General features: G+C 38.7%; 1 protein-coding gene across 1 annotated transcript in view; it reads right to left on the reverse strand.

Moving 5' to 3' along the window:
* Positions 1 to 1,392: 1,392 nt before the first annotated feature.
* Positions 1,393 to 13,479, reverse strand: part of DEK (DEK proto-oncogene) — a 33,404-nt gene continuing 21,317 nt past the window's right edge. The window contains exons 7-11 of the mRNA XM_034762392.1: positions 9,828 to 10,016; positions 5,266 to 5,401; positions 4,617 to 4,771; positions 3,194 to 3,262; positions 1,393 to 2,130 (exon numbers count right to left, since the gene is read on the reverse strand). Of these exons, the coding sequence (XP_034618283.1) occupies positions 2,119 to 2,130; positions 3,194 to 3,262; positions 4,617 to 4,771; positions 5,266 to 5,401; positions 9,828 to 10,016 (561 nt within the window). The 3' untranslated portion in view covers positions 1,393 to 2,118. The remainder of the gene's footprint in view (positions 2,131 to 3,193; positions 3,263 to 4,616; positions 4,772 to 5,265; positions 5,402 to 9,827; positions 10,017 to 13,479) is intronic.

A 13,479-nucleotide genomic window follows, 5' to 3' on the forward strand; every position in this document is an offset into this window, starting at 1 on the left:
CTTTACCAGGATTTTGAAATTGTCTGAATGCCTTTGTTAAAGCTCGTAAGATTGTTCAAAGCAATTGCACGAGGGTCATTTATTGTAGTCATATTTTGATAGCAGGACATTATGGCATCGCTAAAGCAGAGAAACCTTTTCCAGAGTTTTGAATAGCTTCCTCTAGATGACTAGGTATACATTTGAGGCTGTAAAATTTTACTGTACAGGTAAGCGAATATCAAAATTGATCTAAGTTTTTCTGAAAGACATTTATTGAGTACAAAACTGAAACATTCAGCCTTTTTTTTTTTTTAAAAAAAATTACATGCAAAGATGTCAAAAAGGCAAAAGTTAATTAACATCATGACTGGCTGAACATTCAGAATTTAAATTCTGACTCCTAATTTTGCAAATATAGAATACTAAATTTTAAAAATGTTTTGCTCTTGAATACTGGAGTCATTACAGGATTTGTTTTTCATAGCATTGATAGCAATAAGTTGTTTGGCCTCTATAATAGCACAAAAGTATATGGTGCACAAAAACAATTTACATGAAAATTTCTACTTTGAACCAAAAGCAGTTGGCCAAAGTTTGAGATGTGATTCTAGAGTGGTAGCCTGTATCAGCAAAAACAACAAGGAATCCTTGTGGCACTTTAGAGACTAACAAATTTATCTGGGCATAAGCCTTTGTGGGCTAAAACCCACTTCATCAGATGCATGGAGTGGAACATACAGTAGGGAGGTATAAATACACAGCATATGAAAAGATAACTCTCTCCACTCCTTAAGAATGGCCTACTTCCAACTTGAATTGGTTCATTAGCACTGACCCCCCACTTGGTAAGGCAACTCCCATCTTTTCATATTCTGTGTATTTCTACCTCCCTACTGTATGTTCCACTCCATGCATCTGATGAAGTTGGTTTTAGCCCACAAAAGCTTACGCCCAAATAAATGTGTTAGTCTCCAAAGTGCCACAAGGACTTAAAAAAAAAAAAAAAAAAAAAACCACCACAGGAGTACCATAGACCATATTTAAGCTCAGATTTAGAAAAGCATTCCAATTTGGAATAGCACTTAAGTAAATGATTAAGTACTATCCTTCTTGGGCTCCTAAATTTGGGGCATGATTTTCAGTTGTTAAGCCTGCAGGTGTTCATCACTTTAGGCACCTACTTCTGAAAGCTTTGGCCAGAGAGTCCAAATTAGTATTATCAAGTCAGTTACTTGCTTTTTTTCCCCCCTATCGCCTTCACTTTGAACTTTATTAATGTATTAGGTCAAGCCATTGGAACAAATACATCTGTAGCCTTTTATATAAAGTTAAACACTGAAAAGCTTAAGTATAAAATTACAGGTGAATCTTCCTTACAAGGCAAGATTAGACAAACAGTAAAACTTCAACTCTTTTTGTATAAACTTTTATGGAGCTTCCCACTTTTCATCCCAGCATCACTGCTGAACACTGACATGTCATAAGTCCTAAGATAACTAGAGATTTAAAAAACTGATTTGCACAACAGAAATCTCCAATAACTTTATATACAGAGTCTTTAAAAGTACAAAAATAATATCTGCCAATTAGTTACCATGCTTTGATGGTTCTCAGTGCATACACATGCAAGACAGTAATGTAGATTGAGTATTCTGAATTTATAGCATGTAAATCAGAATATAAACACTAGCATGAGTGATTTTCAGAATGATATGTATTCAATATTTGTATAACCCAATACTGCAATATTCCAGACAATCTCTGCATGTATGTGCAAACACTTAGACAACCTTTATCCTACCTGATTCTTAAAAAAAAATTATGCAAGGTATTAAAGCACATTAAAAGCTATGATGTCTTAATGAATCTACTACTACAAAGCAATTCAAAATGTACAAAACTATAAAAAGGGAACATTTATTGCCATGCACAAAAAAATGTAAGCAAGTTAACTAAAACCTGCATCAAATGCAATTATTAAAAAGGTACACAAAGCAATTTACACTGATACTCTGTCCGCAGAATCAGCGCTGACTAAACATAATATATCACAAATATTCTTTTTGCTGGTGTCTATCATCTTCAAATCCATGGGACGATAAGTCAGCAGTTTTCATTTCCTCCAGTCAAATTGGATCATGAAATCAACTGAAATGAGACAGTTTCTCCTTTAGCCTTAATCAATTCCACACCAGTCTAATATTAAGATAAAGGCTGTTCAAGAACATGCACAAAAATGCTAGTTAAGAAATGATTATGCTCTTCTCTCAACCATCCCATTTACATGGGAGTGCCACCACAAATAAAATTCTTCAGTGCCATCTTGTGATAGGATATTCCACTGTGTTTTAGCTGGCATACACGACATTAGAGGTGTATGCATTATTTTGATTCATCTGTCATTTGGATTAGAGGGTTTGAATCTCTTATTTCACTTACAATTTTTCTGCATTCTTACTAACAGAAGTACCGATTCCCTTACTTCATCCCATTTTTATTTTAGGGAGAAACAAAATGAATGCACTTGAAATTATTCTTAAGCATTACTAGCTATGGACTAGATTGTGAGCTCTGCATTAAGGGTGGCATATATTGCTTTAGCAGCTAAAGAAAGCAAAATTGCAATTCACGGAGTCAGTTTCCTTCCTGTTTCCACTACTGCTGTGGGGCGGGAGTATGGGGTCTATATCAGATGCAGTATACTCTTCAAGACAGCATCATAACTCTCCCCACACAGCTGCATGGAGAGGGGACGTGAGGCTTGTGTTCTCTCCTGTGCTATTACCTGTGATGCAAGTAGCCAGTGCTTTGCATCCCTAAATTGCTGTGTAGCCTAGGCCACAATTTGGCCCTTTCGGAGCTGTGTATTATTAATTATGCTAGTTAGATTAATAGAGGCCAGGGTAGCTTTACTATTTTAGTTCTTCCTCAGTAGTAACTCATATTTCCTAAAGATAAAGAAATTATTGAATCCACATGTGAGTGAAGTTCAGGTTTGACTGTTATGAAAAAAAAACCAGACTGTACCAGCTTTTAGATGAAGAGCACATAGGGCAAAGATCCAGCTCTTGAATCAAGGTTGGCCTGAAAAATGTTATTGGTCACTTCCCATACTAAAAACCAAGCTTTTTGAAACTCATACTATATAGTGTCCCAACCTCTGAGAGATGTTTAAAAAAATACCATTGACTTTTTTCAGATAAGTTTTTACCTCTTTAACTGTCTTTTTGATGAAATCTTTCCTTTCAGACAAGTCATAACTGGGATAACTTTCATATACCTAAAGCAAACAATACAAAAGAGCTAGTGTGAGTGAGAAGTCTGTTACTTTTTGAACATATTAACTTCATTATTTTAGTGCAGAATTGTATAAATCTAAATGTAAGCTGTACAAGGTCATTTGAAGTGTCAAGCCTTTTATTTCCCACATTTTGCCTAAACTCAGTTTTTGAAAGTTTTTGTGTAGCAGTTTTTAATCACAACAGGGGTTACAGTTTTCATATTAATAAAGCACAGTGTGTGGGTGACAGAATACTCTGGGTCAAGCAACTCAGACTGTTTTCCAGTGGGTGTGTTGTATCCTCTAGACCAGTAGTTCTCAACCTTTTCTCATTTGTAGACCCCCAAGAAACTTTGAACAGAGATGCAGACCCCTATTGTCATATTATATATATTTTACACACACACACACACACACACACACACACACACACACACTGCGCGCTGAAATCTGTTCAGTCAGTTTTCAGTCTAAGTCTTTCACGGACCACACATTGAGAACCACTGCTTTAAGCTGTCAGCTGCATTCCCCATAAGTATGAAAGATACTAAAAGAACAAAGACCAGGTCCACAGTAAATACAGTTTTGGGTCCTTTAAATCAAGGACATAGTGTTAAAACAGTATCTGTTTTTAATAACAGCACTATCAGTAGTCAAATTGTGGGAAAAAATAATCACTAAACTGGCAAATAATGGATTTTTCGACTTGCTGGCAATTCTGAAAAATTGAAAAAAGTTTCGTTTCAGGTCAGCTGAAAACAAAATTTTGGGCAAGTCAAAAAATACTTTGACTCAATTTTTTTGTTTTATTTTAGGTATTTTGACAAAAAGCAACAAGGACTAAATTCACAAAAGGGCCAGGGGCGGGGTAGGGGAGACTGAGGGGAAAGAGGCACCCTCAGTTTTTCCTTGAGGCTTTCCAGTCAAGTGCTGACAAGATTCAATGCAGCCTAGTTCAAGATCAAAGTCTTAAGTAGTACAGCTTTAGACATTCACACATTTCTTTGAGTGTAATTAGTATACGAAATATTTCTATTTACACACAATACATTTATAATTTACAAAACAAAATGAGGAATATCAAAGTTAGTTTATAAATAGGCTTACATGCTTTAAACCATTGGGTACAGGACCCCTCAGGGGGTTGTGAGGTTATTACATAGAGGGGTCGCGAGCTGTCAGCCTCCACCCCACACCATGCTTCACCTCCAGCATTTAAAAGAGTGTTAAATATAAAGAAGTGTTTTTAATTTATAAGGGGTCACACACAGAGGCTTGCTGTGTGAAAGGGGTCACTAGTACAAAGGTTTGAGAACCGCTGCTTTAAATAAAGCTGTAGAATTATTATACATACCTCTTTGCAAATCTGTTTCATTGTTACTTCCTCCAAATTTGCATTGGCCAATAACTTCTTGACAGTTTCCTTAAGATCTTCATCTGTAGGTGGTTTCTTCAACTTTTTAATTAAAGGTTCGTCATCTGAACTATCCTCAGATTCACTTTCTAAATCTGGAAGATTTACTTTATTAGAATTCAAATGTTTGACATCTCCCTGCTGCTTCCTTCCTCCAGAAAAAAAACACGGGACAGTCATCTCCCACAGAACACCATATGCCTCCACCCTGTTCCACATTATTCCTTGACAGTCTGCCAGATCATGTTTTGCTGATTTAGTTTTAAACACTTTGTTTATAAAATACCATCTAGTATTAATTTCTACCCTAACCCAGAATACTGCAATTCAGCTTCTCCCATCAATCAGGCTGAAGAATGGCTGCAGACCAGATGACAAGATTCTGTTAAATAACTCTACAGGTCCTGTTAAAGACCTTGCCAAGGCCCCCCAGTAGAGAGGGGGGTCTCATCCTGATATTAGCAAAACAAACTTGTGATTTCTACATCAGAGAAGCAGTAAAAAGTATGCAATGTTTTGCTGGACAGTTAACCTTAAGACTCCTCTTCTAAATTAAGCAATACAGTGAAAACAAGACTAAAACCTTTACCTTTTTTCGAACTGTTCTGATTCTTCTTTGTAGTGCTGCTATCTGCTTTCTTGACATTAGCACTTTTCACAGCTTTCTTGTTTTTCGAAGTCATCTTTTGCTTAGGTTTTTCTTTTTTAGATGCTTTCTTAGGTTGCTGTAGGAGGGAAAAGAATGGATTGAATCCTGACTTCTAGCACAACAGCTCTCACTCCCCACCAATATGCTACATGGGTGCGAGACACATGTAATTGCAAACTGAATTATTACATTCAGATGTGAAATACTGGCAACTTATAGCTATGTACCATAGTTGATGGTAGTGAGGAAAATGCATAGGTACCTTGAAGTTAATCTGGACTCTTCAAGATTAGATTTTAATTTTGCATAAACTCTGGAGCTCAAAACAAGACAATCAAATTCTTGACTATTTTAACAAACAGCTAGAACTTTTTCTAGCCTTATGGGTGATTGTACTAAGTATCTCCATTCATAATTATGTCTGATGCTACTAGAGGGCATAGGCCTGGTTAAAGTGCAATTCTACTCTGAAAAGGGACTACAATGGCAGAGGGTTCAATGGTTATTGTAACCTGAATTTATCTGTGAAGCAAGATGCATTTTCTAACAGCCAATCCTACAAACATACCCAGGAGTCATTCCACCTTAGAAAATCATGAAAGCTACGTTTTTCCTGCTCACACAGCATCACCAGTAATAAAGCTTTTGCCAGCAAAATTTCAACCCCCCATACCTGGACAACCCCATTAGTCTGAAACAAGATGGTATGGGTGTAATGGAGGATCTAATTTGATATACAAAATATTTTATTGGTGACAAATCACCAGAAGGAAAGAATCCTGATTACATTTGTAAGTCTGGCAGTTAAAGTGTGACATATGGGATCAGTTCACAATACATGATAGACACTGGAATTAAAAGTGCCATTTTTAATAATTTTAGAGTAGAATTACACTTAGTACAATAGTGTCCCATCAATGAATATTCCAAAGCAGATTCTATTTTTCCTATAAGTAGTGACTATCCTTTCAGACAAAGCAAGAAGTATGCATAATTGCTCCAGTCTGCCAAAAATAAGCAGAGGTGTTGCACTTAGAAAGCAACCCACGACTAACAGAATGCCAACTCCTATCCCTTCCACAAGGTTATACTTACCTTCCTTTTACTTTGTCAGTTTTATCATCCCAAAACTTTAGTCAATTCCTTTTAGAGGAGCACCAATAACTGAATGCTATGTCATTTGAATTCTAGAACACCCTAGGCACCATCTGCCCTACAACAGACTCCTTGAGAGTCTGATTAAAACTAAACAAGCAAACCATGGTATTCGATAAACAATTTAGTTTTAGTTTCGATCCTTGCCCACAATACTGCAACTTAGCATCCCTTCTCCCTTCAATCAGGCAGAAGTATGGCTGCATGGCCTCTATTATACATGGGTGAATTTTTACTAGTAGAAGTGAACTACATTAGTGAATGCACACAACTGGCTCAGTTATGATGCTTTAAAAATAGACAAACTACAACATGGTTGCTGAAGTCAAAATCAACTGAGTGAATAGAAGATACACGATACACAAACTAGATGTGTTTGCTTTCTTTACACAAGTTAAACATGTATTTAAGTTTACAGGATCAGAGTCTGTTTTATGGCCAGCCCTAGAAACTTCCTCTGGAAGTTACTGAGACAAGCATGGAACCCCACAACACTGTTTAGCATCAAATGATACTGCAGAAATAAGAACTTGGGAATTTCTCAAAGTCAAAAAGGTTAAGCATGTGCTGAAGTCCTGTAAATTGTAACTAGTAAATAGTGCAAAACAATCTGACATGAAAAAAAACCAAACTGAATTTTGACTCACATTACCAGTAACTACTTTCATTTACACCTGTGCAACCCATAAAACTTAGTTAATTGTGTTGGTCCCCAGTCAGACTAGAATCCAGCTCACTGCTTCAGAGCTGTTGGCTTTGCAGAGGCAACAGAAGCACTGAGAACTTTGTCACTGTAGTCAGCAGGAAATACACACAGATCATATCCTTAAGTGGTTACTTTTCAAACTAGAATGCTTCGGTGTTTTAAGTGTTTGGCTACAGAGCAAGGTTAGAAGTTTAAATGGAACTCAGTCTGCCTTATAACATATTGGAAGCGTTCTTTCCTCAGAATCTCGATTGTTTTCTAGAAATTGTCTTTGAATCCTGATAATTCTAAGAAGCTGTCTTTTTGGAATCTCAATCAAGAGAAGCATGCAGGTGTCTCCATCTGTCCCAACCACTCCTCACCCATGACTCCAACAGTTAGGCTATTCTGCTCTCTGTTGAGCTAACTAAATGAGGGCCATCTAGCTAGTTTTTATTGTGCTGTTAAGCACACAGCAAAAACAAAAACAAAAAACAACCCACATTTTTTGTTGTTTTAAATATATAGGCAGTTTTTTCCTACCTTTTGCCATAACTGAGCTAGAGAGACATCCAGTTTCAGTTGTCAATAAGCTTCTATTCCAAGCAGGTTCATCATTTCAATTTATTTTCAGTAACTTCATACATTATAGCCTCATTCATCTATAGATTGTTTGTGAAAATTTACAATCAACTTGAAGATCAAACTAAGTGTCTGACTTCTCACTGTTTGGACAACTCTGGTTTGAATCTCATGGAATTTGGGGTAACTTGGATCTAGTCTACATTATGAAAGTATGTCGGTATAACATTGCTCAGAGGTGTGAAAAATCCAGTTACACCGATCTAACCCCCAGTGTAGACAGCCTGTTGGGGAGGTTGATTACCTGTGCTGACAGGAGAACTCCCCTGTCAGCATTTTAAATATACACAAGCCCTTGGTTTGATGAAACTTCTCCTTTAAGACCCTCAATCAGGAGAGTTGCCCATGCAGGGCATAAGAGGTAGAATGTTTTAAGAGCAAAGTAGTTTTTCCATGAGATAATCAAGTTTCCTTTGAAGTTCTCTAACATTATAATCCCTCGGAGGTGGGTCTGTAAACACTCCTTAGAAGTGTCAGCCATCTAAAAGTTTTCAGGTTTTGCCTGACAGCTCAGAAGGAACAGAGGGTTTAACTCCTACCTCTTGAAGAAAGGCAAAAAACTGAGGTGAGTGGGGCTTACCTATCTTTTATAGGCAGCTGAGATCTCGGAAAAAGGATTTCTAAAGACTCCTGCCACAGAGAGCCAGATTCCTCTCCTCACAGCAGAAAGACTGTACTGGTGAACAGATGAACAAAATGTAAAATTAGCTTTTAATACTCTAGCCCTCTCAACTCACCAGCTGGGAGTACCACCAAAAAAAATGGCAAGTTAAGAATTAAGAATGTGTGGTTCCAATCTTGTTTTATGGAGAATGGTGGTGGAATATCATTTGCCATTTTATGACATTTTCATTTTGAAGTTATATGAATTTGCCTTCTAACAAAAAGTTTTCATGATTAACTACCTTCCATAGCTCAGACAATTCAAATATATGGCCTACCATGCTTGTAAATCATAAATTTGGGTCAGTAGTGACTGAAGTTCTATCATCCCCTGTAGTTCAGTGGCTTATATGAAATGCTGGTCTCAGTCCTGTAATTAGTGAATTGGTGTCCACACCACAAAACCCATAGCCATAACTGCCAGTAATAAATGATCTCATCTAAAATCAAGATGTCAAAGGATACAAAGCCTGAAGTCTCTTCACTGGTATACTGTAGGGTTGAGTCAATGTGAAGATGCTTGTATTGCCACTCCACATTTTGTACCTTTTCTGAGAATAGGTGGAAGAAAGGGATGAGGGGAAGCTCAAGCTGTGAATGTATGAGGAAAAATGCTAGTGTTTGAAGAAAACAATTATGTTTATGGAAAACTAAGGTTCTGAAAAGAATAAACAAAAGAGTAGAAAATTGAGTGTAGTGGGACTATCACCTTTTGAAATTTTGAAGAAAACCATTTAAGGTTGCTTAGTTTTGTACTAAAATATTTGAGGGACCACTACAGAACTACACAAGAATCTGGGAACTGATGTCCCAAGACCAATGCTAGATAGGTAGGAGTGACTTTACTTACTGAATTCTACAATGCTTACTTCAACTGTAGCTCACTAACAGTAATCCCCAGTCAAAAAGCAATGGTGTTTCCACTAGAAACGTCACCAGGAGAAACAAGAAAGGCAACGCTTAAGTTTCTACCCTGGGCCGCACTGCTTGTTAGAGAGTCATCACATGCAGCAACCGATTTTACAAGACCCACATAAGCATCTGAGATCAGAACCAGGTCCTCAGATTTCTGTTTCTTCATCCTCAAAGTTTTAGTTCTTGGATCACACCATATTTCTGACAGTGGAAGAAGTCAGCTTTTCCTGACATATAGTACCTTATGAACTTTTGTCTCAAGTTGTCCATATGGGAAGCAATCCTTTCAATTAACTATAGCTTACTTTCCACCTTAAAAAAACAAACCCATCACCAAAACACTAACACGATATTGAAACCCCCTTCCAGTAATGTAACCAGTTAGTTACAAACTAAGACAAACGTTCATTTTTTCTTGAAAAGGAAGTTTTGTTATATTTACCTCCTCTTCGCTCTCTTTATCTTCTTCAGAAGATTCAGCCTTCTCTTTCTTTTCATCCTCCTCCTCACTACTAGATTCATCCGACAAAATCTCAGGACATTTGGTGCGTTTTACTTTTCGTGCAGTTCCTGAGCTACTGCGTTCTTTTTTGCCGCCTTTGCTGGGAGTTTTTTTGGACTTTGGCAATGGCTGTTTAAGATAAAAGTATGGGTTAAAAAAGTAATAAAATTTAATTCAAATTTTTTAAATTTCCATTTCTGTCAAGTCATATGAATCAAGAATAAGCAAAGCTAGAGCCACCACTGACCCATAAAAGGATGTGCTTTTGGCAACCCCAGATGCCCGTTACCAGGTACCATCATTTTAAAGTGAATAGTTTACACTACTTAAAAAAATTCAAGGGATTGGTTTTATTTAAGTTCATGACAAAACCACAATTTAGAGCATAATGAAACACAATTACATTAAAATTGTAGCCACATAGTTGTCGGTGCCTGTGGTTTGGGGGAATCAGGTGGACACTGAGTTTATAGTTTGTTGTGTCTATTTCCTCCCTGTCCCCCCCAAAAAAGACTGTCATTCATTGTGGATGAACACCTTGCCCTCCAATCACTTCAACCCATTATCTCAAAAATGGACTCAAGTTCTGAGTTAAATGGACTCAAGTTAAATGTTCAGATTTAAAAATCTGAGACTCTTAATCTTAAGTATTGCTCCATTATTTAGAAATACAACATTTTTGACAAGGACACCCTGGATTCTTTCAGAGTCTCCACCCCTACCAAAATGTCTAGATGGCTATGGTCTAATTTTTTTCTGCCAATCTTTTTCTTGCCAATAGAGACATTACCAAGCATACTGGCTCATTCTGGAGATAAGAAAGGTATATACTGTACTGTATTTTCTTGTGAATTGGCATTAAAGACTGCCTCTCCCTTTGAGTCACAAAAATAACAGAGAACCCTGTAAGCGTTCTGCTGACAGCATTTAACTGTAACACTGACAACATTTTCCAGACTTGAAGAAGAGCTCTGTGTAAGCTCAAAACCTTGTCTCTCGCACTAACAGGAGATGGTCCAATGCAAAATTACCACCTCACCTGACCTGTCTCTAAGTGCTCATATAAGGATTCTTGAGAACCAGAGATGAACATTTTCAGTAGATGGTCCCCTAATTGTACAATTCTCCCTCTGGCAGTCTGGTCAGCATTTAATAGCTTTCAGAGCATTGTGTAATCCTCATTTTTAGACAGAGCTTTGCCTGATAGGTTTAGGTTGGGGTGGGCAAACTACAGCCCGCAGACTGGATCCGGCCCATCAGGGCTTTGGATCCGGCCCACGGGATTGCCACCCCGGTGGGGCCACGGGGCTAAGGCAGGCTCCCTGCCTGCCCTGGCCATGCGCTGCGGCCAGCACCACATCCCTGTGGCCCCGGGGGAGGGGGCCACAGGGCTCCGCATGCTGCCCTCGCCTGCAGGCATCACCCCCCACAGCTCCCATTGGCTGGGAGCTGGGAACAGGGAACCGCAGCCAATGGGAGCTTCAGGGGAGGTACCCGCAGGTGAGGGCAGCACGTGGAGTCCCCCCACCCACCCCGGGGCCACAGGGACATGGTCCTGGCCGCTTCCGGGAGCAGCGCGAGGCCAGGACAGGCAGGCAGGGAGCCTGCCTTAGCCCCACTGCCACCCCAGAGCTGCTCAAGGTAAGCAGCGCCAGGCTGGAGACTGCACCCCAAACTCCCACATCCCAACCCTGAGCCCCCTGCTGAACCCCTCCTGCACCCCAACCCCCTGCCCTGAGCCCCTGCCGCACCCTGTATCCCTCCCTGCACCCCAACCCCCTGCTCTGAGCCCCCTTGTACACCCCGCACCTCTCCTGTGCCCCAATCCCTTGTCCTGAGCCCCTTCCTGCACACTGCACCCCCTCCAGCACCCCAATCCCGTGCCCCAGCCCTACATTCATGGCCCTGCATGCAATTTCTCTATCCAGATGTGTCCCTCAGGCCAAAAACTTTGCCCACCCCTGTTTAGGTAAACATTTGTATTCCGTAAGAATGGGTTACTGTTGCTGCCTAACATGAACGGTGTTAGAGCTTACGTTTGGTGAAGCTACTTTGATGGGTGTTGCTGTAAGTTATTTTACCACCTACACGTTTCTCCAAATATGTCCATCCAATAATCTACGTTAGTGTTTCTCAACCAGGGATACGTGTACCCCTGGGGGTATGCTGAAGTCTTCCAGGGGATACATCAACTCACCTAGATATTTGCCTAGTTTTACAACAGGCTACACGAAAAGCACTAGTGAAGTCAGTACAAACTAAAATTTCATACAGAAAATGACTTGTTTGTACTGCTTTACGTTCTATATCTGTTTCTCAACCTGGGGGTCATGATTTATTTTATAATTATATAGTAAAAATAAGAAAGTAAGCAATTTTTCAGTAATAGTGTGCTGTGACACTTTTGTATTTTTATATCTAATTGTGTAAACCAGTAGCTTTTAAGTAAGGTGAAACTTGGGGATATGCAAGACATATCAGCCTCCTGAAAGGGGTACAGTAGTCTGGAAAGGTTGAGAACCACTGATGTCCATTGTAGAATCACATGCAAACAGCAGTATGTGTTGGCTATATAATGGAAGTTCCTCAAGTTGGACAAAACTCCAGATACATATTTTACCTATACATATTCCTCCCCTTGCAAACTGAGGCAAAGTTAATTTAATTCCTCAGCCATAATTCTACAAAAGCCCAACTTCAATTATTGTTGAATTTTTGTTCTCACTGTTAAGACTAACACCAAACTTCACAATGCCTGCCAACACAATGACACAAACCAGCTCATTTAACAGGTGATTATGTGTGTAGAAATATGTCAACAGGGGAGGGGAAGAATTTTGATCCCCGTTAATATGCAGACCTCTAAAGTTAAGCATTATGAGACTGAAAGTACACAGTAAATTTTAGTGATGTCTGCTTCATTTTAGATTAATCTCTTCAATGGGTCAAAAGACATTTGTCTTTGAAGACTACGAACATGGTCATTTAAAGTTTATTAGGAAGAGCTCCATATTTTCTGCTTTAAACAACAAATCTCTGTATGGGGCACTCAAGTATTCTCTCCTTATTTAATTTGTAATCCCTCCTAGTGTGGTTCTACCCTGGAAAAGCAACTTTGAAAATGGCATTGGGGCATTCCATGTTTCTTTTAAAAGCCTTCAGTGTGACTGCACAAAAGTAATTCAAAGCAGATGTTTTTAATTATTATTATTACTGGAGATGATGCACAAGAAGGAAAGAACCTAGACTGACTTGTAGGTCTGGAAGCTATTAGAAGATAGGTTTAATTTGCTCAGTTTATGAAGAAGAGTGGAAAACTATTGACAAACAAACATTAACTCCACAGTGAAGATAACTTTCCAGGATAGAACATCACTTCAATAAGTTAACTGTTGACAGAAATGGAACCGTCTGGGTTGCTTCTCAAACAAACAAACAAAAAAAAAGCAGCAGAGAGAGAGATTCCTTATTCACTTCTGTATAAGACTTCACATTTGTAGCAATTATAATAAAAGGAATTTTGATAAGCAATGACAGCCTTTGACTATTTCCGTATTGCTTAGGTTAAAAAAAAAAAAGTAAAGTGGAATAA

Source organism: Trachemys scripta, chromosome 2 (genome assembly GCF_013100865.1).
Source record: "Trachemys scripta elegans isolate TJP31775 chromosome 2, CAS_Tse_1.0, whole genome shotgun sequence".
Classification (NCBI taxonomy): Eukaryota; Metazoa; Chordata; order Testudines; family Emydidae; genus Trachemys; species Trachemys scripta.